The sequence below is a fragment of the Paramisgurnus dabryanus genome, chromosome 20, assembly GCF_030506205.2.
Source record: "Paramisgurnus dabryanus chromosome 20, PD_genome_1.1, whole genome shotgun sequence".
Classification (NCBI taxonomy): domain Eukaryota; kingdom Metazoa; phylum Chordata; class Actinopteri; order Cypriniformes; family Cobitidae; genus Paramisgurnus; species Paramisgurnus dabryanus.
This window is the reverse complement of record NC_133356.1, coordinates 1,127,742-1,143,965: the sequence shown is the minus strand read 5'-3', so window position 1 is coordinate 1,143,965 and position 16,224 is coordinate 1,127,742. Positions and strand designations below refer to the sequence as shown.

The 16,224-nt window shown below is 35.9% G+C and overlaps 1 protein-coding gene across 2 annotated transcripts in view; it reads right to left on the bottom strand.

The window, feature by feature from the left end:
• The window catches only part of LOC135786543 (inositol polyphosphate-5-phosphatase A-like), a 149,940-nt gene that overhangs the window by 33,805 nt on the left and 99,911 nt on the right, over nt 1-16,224 (bottom strand). For both annotated transcript variants that reach the window (XM_065296004.1, XM_065296005.1), the window contains exons 10-12: nt 5,564-5,659; nt 5,255-5,329; nt 2,178-2,251 (exon numbers count right to left, since the gene is read on the bottom strand). In XM_065296004.1, coding sequence (XP_065152076.1) covers nt 2,178-2,251; nt 5,255-5,329; nt 5,564-5,659 — 245 coding nt within the window. The remainder of the gene's footprint in view (nt 1-2,177; nt 2,252-5,254; nt 5,330-5,563; nt 5,660-16,224) is intronic.

Below are 16,224 nucleotides of genomic sequence, written 5' to 3'. Positions count from 1 at the left end.
CAACATTATACCCAAATCAAATAAAGAGACTAAAAATGAGACCTTCACAAACAAGTACTGTGGTGGAGCGCTACAGTCGACTGTATGTTTGAGAGATGAAGGTGAAGTATATGAGATGAATGTTCACAGGACATCCACACCAAACCATGAAGAATAACTGAGCGTGACCTCTGACCCTCGTCACGACCCTTCGGTCAGAAACATCTATCCGGTCTAGACTGGACAAACACTCACGCGCGGTCTCAGCGTCCACTCATATTTCTGATAAACCTCTTAAATCCACGCTAAGAAATGACTGCAGGTCACCGCTGGTTATTTCTCTTCCTGAAAACCAGTTAGAGAAAATGAATCCGATCTAAATCCAGCACTCTTTCATCGTCCCACCGCTCGACTCCTCCATTCAATTTCTGCATTGATCTTACACAATACAATCATATAACGGCACCGTCTCCACAATATATCGATAATAAAGAGAGAAGAACCACACAGGAACCTTTCTAAATAATCCTGGTAGTGATGTGATTGAGTTTGCGTGTGAAGTAGGAGACTGTGTACGTCCTTGTGTAGGATTTAAACCGGCGGGTACGGTCGGCGTGGCTCCAGCTCTAACGTTGACGAGAGACGACTAAATTCCACACGTGTGTGTTTGAGTGTTTGACTTGTAAAGAGCCACGACTCTACAGGAGCCTTCATGTGAATTTACAACTTGTAAGAGACTCTTAAACACACTGACATTACAGATTAAAACACATGTCGTCCTGTTCAGAGATCAGATCAACAATCATATTGACTTCATGGCAGCATCTGCATTCTCTTGGGTCATGAAATAAGTTTTCTTTCCGTGTATTTTTCAGAAGGGTCACAGGAACACCATCCATAATCATTGAAATACTTAAAGTTTTTATTGTTGTTTATATGTCTATATGGTGTTTTTAATATGCTTCTAGTTATCTAGTTAAAAAAGTTATGAAGAGAGATAAGACATAAAAACGCTCTTCCTTGCGCTGACTGAGAGATCTGAGCCCGAAATACAGGTTTAAAAATATCTGTTTTGACAAGAATTCACACAGATATTAACTGTTTGGGATCTGATGTGTACGATTATATTAAATCCTTGAATTACATTAGATCTTAAAGCTGTCTGTCTCAATGTCAATCAAACAATAAAAGAAAGAATATATTTGTCCTATAGATATAGTTTTAGACTTTGTGTGTTAAATCTATTAGTTTTACAGTGATTTTAAGGTATGGATGCAGTGATTTTATGTTTAAACCTTAAAAAAAATCTTGAACTCAATTTTTCTTAAAATGAACTCCGCTGACTCTGTCAACTTCAAACAGGTGTTGCTCTGTCTTTTCTTATCAGATTCCAACAAATCAAACATTGTTTTGTTTTTTATAGAAAATGTCAAAATATAAATAACTAATTTTTAAAAAATATGCTCATTGCTTCTGAATTTCCCAGCATGGGTCACATATATACAATAATGATGCCGAAAGTTGAGTTTTAAGGGATTAAATGATGGACTACAGGGGGATTTGAAGAATGAAGATTACAGCGGTCAAAGGTTTTTTGTGTATAAGGTCACAGATAGTGAAGGGTGTACTGTACTGTATCTGTCGTGTCTGTATAACAATAAACAAGGACTGAAGTGACGTACAGTATCTGACTGATCTCATGTCATGAGCTTCATCGGTCCTCTCGATTCATTCACCTCAGTCAATAATCTCCTTTTCATTAATAATCTTTATTTATCACAATACTCAATGTTTAAATGCTCAATTAAAACAAGTCTAATGACCACACACACCATCCACTTTTAACAGAATGAAAATCAGCCAATTTTACTCGGACTAAAACAGAAACTATAACAAAGACTATAACAGAGACGCATTAGTAGTTCAGCAGGTGACTGCTTATAAGAAATAATTCAACTATTTCCTCAGACTTTATCATTTCTCTCCATTTCAAATGAGTTTATCACAATGGCTATCTGAAAGGCCTGATTGTAAATTCATCTGTTTGAGAAAGATGTGCATGTGCGGTTGGAAATACGTAACAATCACATCATCACCTTCACCTTATTGTCAGTGTATATATATATATATATGTGTGTGTGTATATATATGCCATGTGTATTTCAGTATGTGGTGTTTGTTAGTTAAAGATTTTGTACCTGGGAGGAAACGATATTTCCAGCTCATGTAGACGATCCTTAAAGACCGACAGCTCCTTATCAAACTCGAAAAGCTAAAGACAGAAAGAGAGAAATCAATCAAATAAAAGCAGTGATATGCAGCAATAAGACATCTGTCCGTCCACTTGAATCACTGTAACTAGATGTTAAACAAATATAAACACACTGTCCATTTGATCTAAAGTACCTGTTACTCAGTTATATAAATACTGTGTTAATATTCATAAGAACTGATCCTAAAATCAAATCATCCAGAAACCTGAAGTGAGATTCATACATGATGAGGAAAAACTGAGGAGGTTTAGTGAAGTGTTGTGTTGTGTTCATCAATCATATCACAGCTGTCTCTGTCTGTGTGATACTAAAGTCATTAATCAAATACTACAGAATAATTAGCCTGTGTGTGTGTGTGTGTGTGTGTGTGTGTGTGTGTGTCTGTGTGTGTATTATTTGTGTGTCTGTGTACACACATTCATAATGAGAAAAACAATCAACAGGTGCACCTGACATCTTCATTACTGACAAAAACCAACACTAACAGATGAACTCTCTCTCTCTCGCTCTCTCTCTCTCTCTCTCTCTCTCTCTCTCTCATCAAAGCAAATTATTTATAATAAATTTTTCTTTAAGGGGTTGGAAATCTTTAAATATGTGTGATGTGTGTTTGTGCGCAGTGAGCTGTTCAGCAGTGTCTGTGGTTCAGGAGGGCATATGAACAACATTTATCACTTCACACACACACGCACACACACACACACACATATTTTGTCAGATTATGATTTGTATGATGTACATCTATGTGTTAATCCTTTTGTCCAGGTATTGTTTTAACCCTCCCAAACTATTATATTAACATAAAATGATGAGTTAGACAAACGATAAATATAAATGACCCAGACTAAAGTCTCATAATCTAATGTTGGAGAGCAGCAAAGTTTGATATTTTCACACAATGATCAGTTTACATTATGTACAGGAAGATTTTATATAGAAAACAGTAAATTACTAAAAAACTTTAGCTTGTTTTTGGGGACTGGTTGTCATATATAATTAGATATCTTATGTATACTGTATAAATCATGCTTTTCATTCTTTTGTTTTAAATGAACCGCATACATCATCTGGATATTTACACAGTTTAGATGTTTATATTTAACGCACACATAGCTCTTGTACAAGTGGACAGATCACTATGATGTGTGTGTTTGTGTGTGTGTTTGTGTAATTCATTCATTGGAAATCCAAGGGTGAAATTTCACACTTCATTTCATGCGTCTCAATTAAGCTGAATGATTTGCTGGTTGTGATTTACCCTGCAGGACTAACGGTAAAAAGCATCGTATAGTGCAGTATATAGAGCCCATGACCCGACAGCACCAGTGACCTTGACACAGTGTGTGTGTGTGTACTAATAAACCCAGAGGAGTTAAACACCTGTCTAAAGTACAGAACATCACAAATACACACCACACCAAACTCTCATCTCAACCCTAATAAACACACACACACACACGACTATAAATCACATCTCACTGATCGTCTGAAGACCAAACGGCCCGTGAGACCCCTGATGTGGAACGTCCAGTTTGGGTCGGGCAGCGATCTGTGCCATAATTGTGCATTGATTTATATCTGCTCAAATAAGAGCTATGAGCACAGCTGATGCTATTAAACACTATCAATAAGAGTCTGCTGAGATGCTTTTATACCTACACTTTACTTTCATCACAGGACACACAAAAGAAACACACACATATATATAAATGTATAGAAGTGAAAATGATGACTGTCAAACACCACATGAAGTCAGGTCATATTAATGAATATTGCTGTTATTTATTTATTTATTCTAAAGCGTGCATGAACAGATCACATGTTATTATTTGTATTTATTTACTTCTTTACGCACACTTTTGTGTCAGTAGCGTTAATTATAAATGAAAACATTTTTGAAAACCTTCTGTCTGATATTTGTTTCTAAGTTTATTATCAGCATATCGTATGAACTAATATTTCTACATTATTTTTGTCCATCTTTTAAAAGTAATAGGAAATAAATGTAATGTTTAGTGAAAGAGATGTGCAGATGCTCACAGATAATCTAACATCAGCTGTGTTTCCTCTGATTTGATTGGCAAATTTGTTGGGGGAACGACAGGTGAAATATGACACGAGTCGGGCGAGGGGGGCGCATGTTATTTTTTTGGACTCTAAGAAAGTGTGTCTGGAGTGATGCGGCGGGTTGGAGAGAGAATCTGAGCTCTATCTTCATCCGCTTGGATCCACCTGATAAAGTTTCAATAAAGACATACTGAAGTAAAATCAATGTGAGTTAGTGGGGTGGGGGGGATACACCAGCGGACCAGACTCAGTAAATACACACAAACACACACACACACACACACTGAGCTCCGCAGCTCCACGATGCAACAAGCCACAGAAAATTTAATCTTCCCAAATCCTCATCAGAGCGCTCCATCCTCACAGCCCGACAGCCGCCTGGATAATTAATTATACAATTTCGATAGCTATATCGACTAAACAAAGCTATTAATCATAGCAAAAGTCAATAGGCATGGACATATTCAATCATGTCCCGGCCAATGATTACTCCTTTCAAAATACAATAATTATTTTTGAGGGCTGCCTCGAATTAAATTTCTGTCAAGCCGGTACAACTCTAGCGTTTGATGAAGGATGCTGGGAGCGGCGCGGGGAGGGACATTCATTCTGCTGGAAAGGTAGTTTGTTTTCTAGGGATCATAAGACGCTGTGTTTAAGTAGAGCGTGACCATCAGATTATCTCTCATACGACATCAGGACATTCATCTTAACAACCGTACACACACACACACACACACACACATGTCTTGGACAAACTAACAAACAACACTGCATTAAAATGTTTGTGTAAAACATTGAGTTTTAACGAAGAGAGTTCAGATGAAAGATTTAAATGTTGTAATAATCATACTCTTCCTCCACAGCTCTTCTTCATCATCACAGAGCTTCATTCATTCTTACAGACATTAAATAAAGACGGTCACACATCTCACCCGCTTTCCACTGTTTTCCCGGAAAACATCCTGATCAATGTAGTTAAATAACTTCTTTTCCAGCTGTAAGACGACCTGTTAGAGGACAAAAACACAGATTTGTGTAACAAACACTGAATACAAACACACATTTCTGAGTCAATCACACAGATGGAGTCTACTTCTGTATTAATGAAACATTTCCAGTCAAATCCAAATGTCTGTTTTGTTTCTTTCAACTTTTTTAATCGTTCATGTCAGAGGTCTCTCAAAGGCATGAATATAAATCCATGTTCACAGAATGTGCTTGTGTATTTGTCATTCATTTACCTTGTGGTCATTGTCTGACTCTCTAAAAATCAGTTTGTCGACTGCATCGTTGTCATTCGCTTGCACCGTCTGCATGGTGGCCGTGGAACAAAGACTCTGTGAAGAAACAGAAGATTTTCACCTCAGCTGTCACTCTTTATAATAAAAACACCAAACATATATCCATGTGCATTACAGGTGTACATTACATTAGCTCAACTCTTTTTCAATGAACAAATATACATGTGACTTTATTAGTACAAAATTTAAATATAATTTCTTTATTTATTTCCAGTATATTGAACCATATGTTTATATGATGATGAGTCCAGAGTTGGCATGGGCCAGTATGAGATTTTGACGGTATGATAACCTTAAGCAAAAATACCACGATTTCACAGTTCTGCACTATTGCCACTGCAACACTTAAATGCGTTATTATTAAATGTCTGCATATACAAACAACTTTTCAACTGGACACAATACATGTATTTTTAAGCAACATACAACAGGTATGCCGGGTAAAAAATAAAGCCTTTAAATTATAAAAATATTCTTTCAAAAAATATTTTAGTAATATATTAAATGTAAACATCAAATCAATTACATGACTTAATGATTGAATACATTTTGTGCTCATACCTTGAAAACGGTATCACAGAAAATTTGAGAAAAGTTTTTAAACCTTGACTCTTTAAAACCTTGGTATACCTTAAAACCGGTAATCGGCCCATGCCTGGTCCAGACATCAGAAAAATATCAGTCTATATACTCATGTTTTGTGTTTTAGTTAAAGGAAACAGGCATGTGTTATGCATTATGTAAGTGTTTGAGAGACAACATACTTTGTAGGAATTCTGTGAAAGCACAAACCAGAAGCAATAATACCCAACAAATGGAAAAGAGGCAGTTCTTCAAAAAACAAAGAATTTTTATTTTATTTTACTTTTAATGTGCGCATTTATGAGGAAGCTGCACGTATTTGAAAAAAAAAAGATTTTTTAAAAACCTAACAAGAGACCTCACACTGGTATTAAAGCCACCAAATATTGAATTCTGAGATATCAGTAGGATTTAAAACCTTTGGTCAAAATTGTTTTTTTTTTATGGTAAGGTTGACATTTGCGTGGAATTGCTCAAATGAAATAAAAACTTTTAGTGCATTGAATGGTCTTGTGTGCAGATAATTCCTCCAGTACTACTAACATTACAGAGTGACTTTAAGCATCAGACATTTAAACAACAGTCGTATGTTTCTGAGCCAAAACAAAAAATGATCCATCTCACTTTATTTCTCGATATGTATTGAACCAAAAGAGTGTGTGCATGGTTAAATTCCCTTTTGTCAACTCTTTTAACAATTAGTTAAACATTCGACCATCTGTGTTTGAGAAGAGTTGAATGAGGTAATCCTCGAACCGCCGGTTCCCAGCGCGCACGGTCGAGCCCAAGAAGCGATTGAAATTCAAAGCACAGATTAGCTAATCAGGTCAAGCCAATAAAACCTCCAGAAAAAACCCTTTGGAGAGAAATGTCACAAATCAGGCGGTCTGAAGCACAGAGGAGCCGTACATCAGAACAAACAGCCGCTTAAGCTGCTTTCTAAAGAGAGAACAAATCGCTGCATCTTTGGGTTCCTTCAGAGCGCCAGGGATCCAAACTAATGCGCTTTACTCTCATTAAACCCAACAGCTTCAAATGAAGGGCCAGAGAGGCAGAGATTCGCCTGTCAAGAGTCACTGTGGCCACACCCACAATCACAATTTATTCGTAATATTCATATTTCTTAAGAGGAAAGAAGAGCTGTCACTGCTGGGATATAAACAAAAAAAGTTTAGCTGAATATCTCTCATTCAGAAATTATAAACTATATAAATATACATTTCTTTCATTAGAAAACAAACCTTCTTAAAAAAGTTTAAAAAGGATATATATACATATACAGAATAATGAAGATAAAGCAGCCAATAAGAGGCCAGATGTCAGAGCTGGTCTGGGGCCAGTTCACAGAAGTGTAACTTCACTGATCCAGTACTGCGTCATCACAAAAGTTTATCATTTAAAAGTGTTTTGAGGCCATGAGAAGATGAAAAACAGATCTCAGTGCACTACTCCTTGAAGTTTAATGTGTGCGCACATCCAAAGCATGAGTACAGAAACACTTTGGGCTCTATCTTACACCCGGCGCAATGCGCGACGCAAGAGTCTTTCGATAGTTTCCACCCTAATTTTCACGTTTAGCGCCGCGTTGTTTAAATAGCAAATGCATTTGCGCCCCCTTTTGCGCCCATGGGCGTTCTGGTCTGAAAATGAGGTGTGTTCAGGCGCATTGTTGGCGCGTTGCTATTTTGAGGCAACTAAAATATACTACATCACGGACCAACAAAAACCTGCTCTAAAGTCTAAAGTCAATGGCGCAATGTGTTTTATGTTATTTAAATATAACATAAAACTATACACGGGAGGACAACGCGGGTTTGCTTATCACAAGGTACATGAATGCGCAGCAGCACAAAAATGCTTTTAAATATGAAAGATTAAAGGATTGAATGTAAAAGATTATTATTGAGTCTCTTGGACATAAATGAGGACTAATTATGAGACGTTAGAAGGCGCAAAGAGCTGCTTCACCTGCAGCCTGGTAAGTAAATAAATGCTTTGCTTTGAACAAATGCGTCTGTTTTTAAATGTTTTTTTTTTTAATGCTACCTCCCTGATTTATTGTATATGATGACTCTGTACCTGTGGATATGGTGAGATGAGAAATATTTTTAAGTAATGCTTAAAAAAACTATTTGCTAAAAAAAACGCTGTCCAAAGTGCTGAAACGTGGGGAGAGCCGTTTGTAAATTCTTTATCTCCTGTTTGTTACAAATAAAGTATTTTTAGAGTACAAACCTTATCTTACTTTAGACAATGCGCTTAGATCGTTAAAATAGGGCCCTCAGATTTCACTTTTATGTTGTGCTTGTATTTACATAAATCTATCCCATAATGCTGCGATATCCTTGTAAACATGGTCAGTTATGTCTTCAGTGTGTGTAACAGTATTAATGTAGATTAATCAAAAAACTAAATCACTCACTGTTATTGACTCTCATTCACTTTTGTATTAAGGGTTAATCTAGATTATGCAGTATTACTTTTTATACCACAGGGCTGTTGAATGCTTTATTCTGATTGGTTGAGAAGGTGTTGATTATTTCTTTGATTAACACACACATGAACTAACAAATGTTTTAAAAGAACCACCAGAGCAATGTCTGTAATGTAATCGTGGTATAAGAGATATAATTGACTCGGGTCCTTTGATTAATTTGAAATAATGCACACCCGCGGTGTAACTCCACGTCGTGCCGCATTACAACACTGGGTGTGCATTATTTTACAATAATTCAACGGTCCTTCGTCATTTACCCCAAATATATATTAACTTCCTGAATTTAATTTCCGTACATGAAAAGAGAAGTACTGTTAGATCAATCTGTTTTATTTCATTTGTATGTTTCTTCTTTAGTCTTTCTTCATGGTATTGCTCATAATTTGATTATTACTATTATGTTGGAATGACAAGTAAATAAAGTATTTGTTCTTATTTTATTACTGACTCCTCATTTGTCTTTAACAATATTTAAAGATGTATATAAGCTAGACTACTAGTTTTTGGTATTATAACATCATTTATTAGAGTTACACGAGTCAAAAACAATGAAATACATAATCAGACCAATCTTATTTTAGTGCTTCTTTGTGGTGGGGTTTTGTGAAAATTTGGGCAAAGAAAAAATCTGAACCACTCTCCAGTAGAAAAAAATTCTTAGTGTCAAGCTCTAGATGTCAAGAAGCTTCTTGATAAAATGTCAAGAAAACATTTCTGTAAACTCCCGACAAATAAAAGCTACACTGAAGATTATCAAACATAACAGAGTTTTGATTTCTTTTGGATTTAGTCACAACATCATTCATAAATTTACATTTGTGTTATTCTGAAGTTTTGATGAGTTGCAACTGAATAAATACGCACGCACACACACGCACGCACACACACACACACACACACACACACACACACACACACACACACACACACACAAAAACGTGCAGGGGTGGGCAATACAGCCTCAAAATTATATCATGATATTTTACGAATTTTTGCGTTAATTATATTTATGATGGTATAAAATTATGGAAAAGGAAGTGAATTTTTCAGCCAATGAGCTGTCATTGATGACAGACTACCAAATTCAAAGTGTAAATCCATTGTCATAAGGTGGCAGAAGCAGCATTAAAGTGCACAAGTAGTGACACGATCACATAGCATGAGTCAAATGTAAACAAAAATTATATGAAAATTTTACATCACTATGACGCTACCACAGATTTTCACAGATCCTAGTAAATTAAGTCATTAGCTAACAATTTAAAATTTAGATTTTAAATGATTTTACTTGTACGTGCACTTTTGTTCACATAATAATAAAAAACAAATATATAACATTAACATTAATCATGGCACATTTGGGTTTGTGAGATAAATGCTCATGTAGTTCAGATAAAAATCAAGTGAATAAATCAGATTTTCATATAGAAATCAGCAAGTCATCTGTATGTGTCTATGGTTTGTATGTTGTGAGAAATCGGGTGTACTTTAGGACCCAGTAGCGGACGATAGCGGCCAATACCCTGAAGTAACAAACAGGGTAAAACGGAGCCTTAAACTCATCAGATCACATCATTTAATGGAAAATGAATAGAAAAGATGGATCTGTCTAATTAAATATTAAGTAAACGTGCAACTAGAATGTGAACATTTGTGAAAAAAATTCTGGATTTAAATTAAGTAAGTAAGTTACTGTCATCACGATGGTACGAGCTGGTAGTGTTTTCCCTATATAACACAACTCCTTAACACTTTAACAGTAACTAAAGTAATTTACACAGCGATGCTCGGTTGAGTTTAATTTTTTGCCCGCACATTAAGGTTACCTGCTGCTAGTATCTTCCCGTTCTTGTTCTCAGGTGTTGTTGCTGCGTTAGTTAGGGAATGTAAATGTGTCATACGTCTTCGTGTCACTATATCATTGATATCATGATTATGTCATTTTTTATCAGGAGCTATATGCTAGGCTGAAGTTCTACTATTGATGTTACAGTTACAAAACACAAACTTACCACTCAGAAACGTTCATTAACAATCTCCAAACAATTGATTATTCCTCAAAATCTGATCCAGACTCAAACATAAGATCTGTTTACACACACACAGAGCTACTGAAGGAGAAACAGCCAATCAGAGCAGAGCTCAACATTATTATTCATGACCCTTTCAAATAAGTGAATAATAGACCATTTATTATAAAGACAAATCCTAGGGTTGAAAATGGACATGAAAAACTGACTCTGGATCATTTTTGTGTAGATATCAGAGAATAATTTAATAGATTATTACAATACATTCTTTGGCACCTTTAAGAGTTCATGTTTGAGTGTTTGTGAGTTTTGTGATAGATGTTTATGAGTCTTCAGAAAAAGTCTCCAAGTTTAAGTTTTTCTGCACAGTGATTGTATGATGTTAAGATCCAGATTGTTTTTTACACATTCTACAAGACTCATAAAGAACTAGAGTATTAGAAAAGTTAGAAACCTTCACTCATCCTCATGAAGACAACATCAATACATTCAATCCATTATGTTAGGAATGGCAAGGCAAAAACCCAGGCGCAGACGTATGTATACAAAAAACACTGATGACTTTAATAATAAGACATAAAAACAGAAAAAACAAAACCCACAAGGGGACAAAACATCACAAATCCTAGAAAACTAAACACTGACAAAACTAAAACAACACTACAAACAGACTCTACTTAATAACAATAAACTAGACTGGATTTACGGGACACGATACTCACAGTTAGAAAGACAAACGCACAAGCAAAGAACATCAAACACAAGGACTTTAAATGGGGACAAAATAAATGACATACACCTGGAAATCATTACAAGTAAGGGATCAGGGAAAAAGTGACAAGACCCGGGAAATGCGTGGTCAGAATAAACCAATACTAAAACAACGCATCTCCCACATAAAATATGGTACTGCCAGGACCCTGCCACAAAGACTAGATATAATTCAAGACATGATTCTGACAGGATCCTGACACATTATAACAAAAAACGATAACTATAAAAAATATCGCTTTGAAAATCATTTTGTATTTTAGAGAATAACGGAGATCACACCACAACTATAACGATAAAGACACAATGAACGATACTGTTGGGATTACTTTTTGAGCAATTTTTTTCTCACCTGATGAACAATAAACCATTGACAGCCAATCAAATCTATTTAAACTTCAAATGCACGCGCATTTAAAATGACAGTGAAGAAGCTCATTGCTGAGGTCTATAACATAAAATGTCCTGAGGTATTCAAAGTTGCTGTGAAATTGACTACGCTAATATAGTTATTGTTATAATGTGAACAGATGTTGTGTATATATATGCCACAGTATATAGAAAGTGATTTTATGTTATTTTCAAAGTGTTTCTCAATGTTTACAGGCATCTGCTGTCGATGCACTACAGTGTTTTGTGTAGGCTCAAATGATCTTCTGTGGTAGCTGACAGCCCATCACAGAGCTCATCTATACGGCTTTACCTACATTGAAACCCAGCACATTCCTTAACCCATTTCATTATTCCAGGTTTACAGAGTTTGTTACCCTAATCCTGACCTAAAGAGCGATCGGTTAATGCCTTCCATGATAACGCTTCCCTCACACACACATATCCGTTCCCATCAGCCCCTGCACCGAAGAAAAACTCACCGCACAGCAACGTAGGAGGTCTACGGCCTGAAAAGAGACGCGTTCAGATAAAGACGGGACAGGATAAAGACACCTATTTATCTTGGCCAGAGGAACATCTGGGAAATCTCTCTAAAACAATGAGCACAGGGCCACGGGTGTCACTCCTGCGCTCCAATACCTCCGAATCCCGGCCGACCGCGTTTGTTCGCCGTGGCAAATAATGGAAGGGCCACAAATCATTGTGGGATGCGAGAGGTGTTGTGTGTGTGTGTGTTCACCCCTTTGGTATTTAACCACTCAAATGGGCCATTCTCTAGAGCCCGGCAGGACAAATTGGCCAGCCTGAAAGTCTTTGAGAGTCAGGGCAGCGCGAGGAGAATGGAGCAGGCCTGAAACACAGGGAACAGCCCCATAAAAATTCATCACTTTGACCCCAATGACCCTATCGACAGTGGGGTGGAGGGCGGGTTAGACACACCCGATGTGTGTGTGTATGTGTGTGTGAGATCAGTACCATCTCAAAATCATGCTTTCAGAAACACAGATGCTCTTTTACTCTCTATCTATTTCAACATTTAAGTCATCATCTATGCTCCGCTAACATCACTCATTTTGGTCAAATTGGGAGCATCATTCGTGTACAATGCATTGAGATCCGAGATGGCAGACAACTTTATTAATTAATTTCTTTTTTTTAGAATTATAACAATATCAAATTGTTAGTATTTTGTTGAAATACATTTTTTTGGAAAAAACCAAAGATGGCTAAATAAATCTACAGGATTCTAATGATCCTTTAATAATCTTCATAATGAATAAATATCTAAGATGAAGAAATATTTTAAATATCACTTTCACACACGCATGCATGCACGTGCACGCACACACACACACACATGCACACACAGATACACTCATAATGTGTAAATGAAAATGGTTGTGGACAAGCAGATGTTTCATTGTGTGAGTTGTGTTGTGTCAGTAAGGGGTGTGTATGTTCACTGATTTAAGTGAGTTAAAGATTCATTGTTTTACACAATCACTCCACCTGTACACACACACACACACACAAACACACAATGACAGCAGATGAAATGTGTTAAATTCTCCTGCTGTTTGTGAGCAGTCGCACAGATGGTCAACAAACTGTTTAATCTCTGTTCAGTGGAGCCACCGGTGCTTCAGCGACTTTATAATGCTAATATCTACAGTGGAGAGCAGCCAATGAACCATTTATTATATAAAAGATTTCATCATGAGTAATGAGATGAACTCTACTGATCAAACCTCCACAGTCATACAAATCACAACATTATTAAACAACAAATATGGTAAAGAAATGTAAACCTTCACACCCTTCACCAGATGCATGCTGGGATGTTTAGAAACACTAATGAATGAGTGTTTATATGTTTACTGGACACTTAATGGCTGATTTACCTTCACTATGCAGTCAAACTCATCCATTAAACAAAATCAATAAATTCAATATTTTCTGAAGGAAAAGTCAAGCGCGTTCATATCAGTATTTAAATATAACATGATCGGACTATTCAATAACATCACTGTTTAATGATGATGTCACACTAATCTGTGATGATTTCATTGGATGAAGGAATGTAAATCAGCGTGTGAAGTCTCATTAGATTGTTGCTTGTTGAACTGTATTGATCGTTTCAGTAATGAACTGGACAGAGTAAAGTGTTTTAATCTCATCTTAAGAGCCTCAAACACAGTTATTGAACCATCCAGTCATTTCAGAAGCGTGCATGCGTTTGCATTTCTGTGCGCTACTTAAACTGTAAAGATAATCTGTCTGTACACATGCCATATTTAACTATATATGTTACTGTGAAAATCCAGCTGTTCATGCATTTAACCGCTTGGCATTCCTAAAAAAGCCAACAGACATAAAAGGACACTACAGTGATTGTACCTGCTGTCTTAAAAGGGTTTTCATCATTCACAAGAATCTCAGCTTTTCAAAAATATGTGACATGTTTAGCTTTTTGTTATTGAGTTGTTGTATGTCATGAAGTTTTCATAAGGGATCATGTACAGGCATCTCAGAAATAAACCCTAACAGTGTGATGAGGGGATCAGCGGAGGGTCTTATATCAGACTGAAGAGGTTTATTTCACAATAACATTATGCTGACTGTACATTATCTTGCTTATTACACAGCTATTTACCTCATCAGTAAGGGAAGGAGCATTAAATATTGATTTGAAATATTTTATTTGTTCATTTTTAACGAATGAAGACCCTTTGCAAAGAAAACTAATTTACTTTCAGTTGTAAGATAAAACAAGATGTTCAGATGTCATGAACGCACTATTTGATTTGATCATTTGTAAATATATATATATATATATATATCTTTATATATGTATATGTATATATTTGTAAATCTCATATATGTTATTAAAAAATATATTTTTATATTAAATTTTTGTGTAACACTAAACTGTCATTCTTACAGCATTCAATTTAACGTGTGTTATTAGTTTTAAGTAGTAGTAATCTGAAAAGAATGAACCTTGGATTGTTGTGACCGACCAATCAGAATCAAGCGTTTTAGAGAGCTGTGTAATAATGTCAAATAATGCAGAGTATTCCTTCAACAGGACATTAAGGGGTTAAAGGTATGACAGGCTTTAAAGGTGATTGATCTGTGATTTTACACAAGATCTGAGCTCAGTATTACACACAATCATTAATAAAATGGCTAAATAAATTACTACAGAAATCTAGCTTTGGAAATGAGTTTAGTTAACTCATGTAAGCACAAGTGTGATTGTTTCTTAGCTCAGAGGTTAAACAACATACTGTACAAGTTAAATATTACTGATAAATCACAGAGAATTGACTAAGACAGACCTTGACTTTCTCATGAAATCATATCTGAAGTAAATACAGAAAAAACAAAACCTGTCTGAATAATTGACACAATATTAGCTGTATAATGATGTTTAATAAACTCATAATGAATAAATCACAACATCTATTAAACAACACTCATCATGTCAAGTCTCTCTCTCTCTCTCTCTCTCTCTCTCTCTCTCTCTCTCTCTATCTCTCTCTCTCTCTCTCTCAATTTTTCAATTCAATTTAAAGAACTTTATTGGCATGATTGTGTCACTTACAATATTGCCAAAGCATTATACATAAAACGAGAAACATACAATAACACAATATTAACAAACATTAAGGTGCAATTAAGCTAAGGTGCTGGGTGATGGATGAAGTACTACTGCAAAATAAAATAAAATAGAATCAGAGGATATTTACAATATAAAGTAGACTTTGAAATATAAACATATGAAGTATACAAATGTACATTTATGGAGGCACATGAGAGGTAAAATAAAAGTACTGTACAAGATCTCTCTCTCTCTCTCTCTCTCAGTTTAAAAAGCTTAAACCACAATGAGCAACACTTTACTCACACAATCAATCAATGCGTCTGAGTTTTAGTATTCTGAGCTGTAAGTGTTGTGTAAGGGCTGATTTTTCATGGTCCTCCCTCTTGTTGTGACCCCACCTCACATCCTTTAGAAGTAAAGCTGAGAAACAAGCTGTCACACGGACACCATGAAATCAGGAACAATACACAGCGTCTGACTCTATCGCTCTGATCCGACTTCATGACTACAACATCAGAAAATCACACCAGCTTATCCAGACAATAACATGTCAAGGTTTAAAGCTGAAATACTGTATGAAGCTCTCATTAAAGAATGTAAAACTCTATTTATGCCTCACTAAGCACTCCAGTCATGTGGCCCAATAAAAAATATTTATATCAGTTCAGATGCAAAACCCTCTAAGTGCTGCTGACATGTTTTTATCAGGCTCTTATGTTTA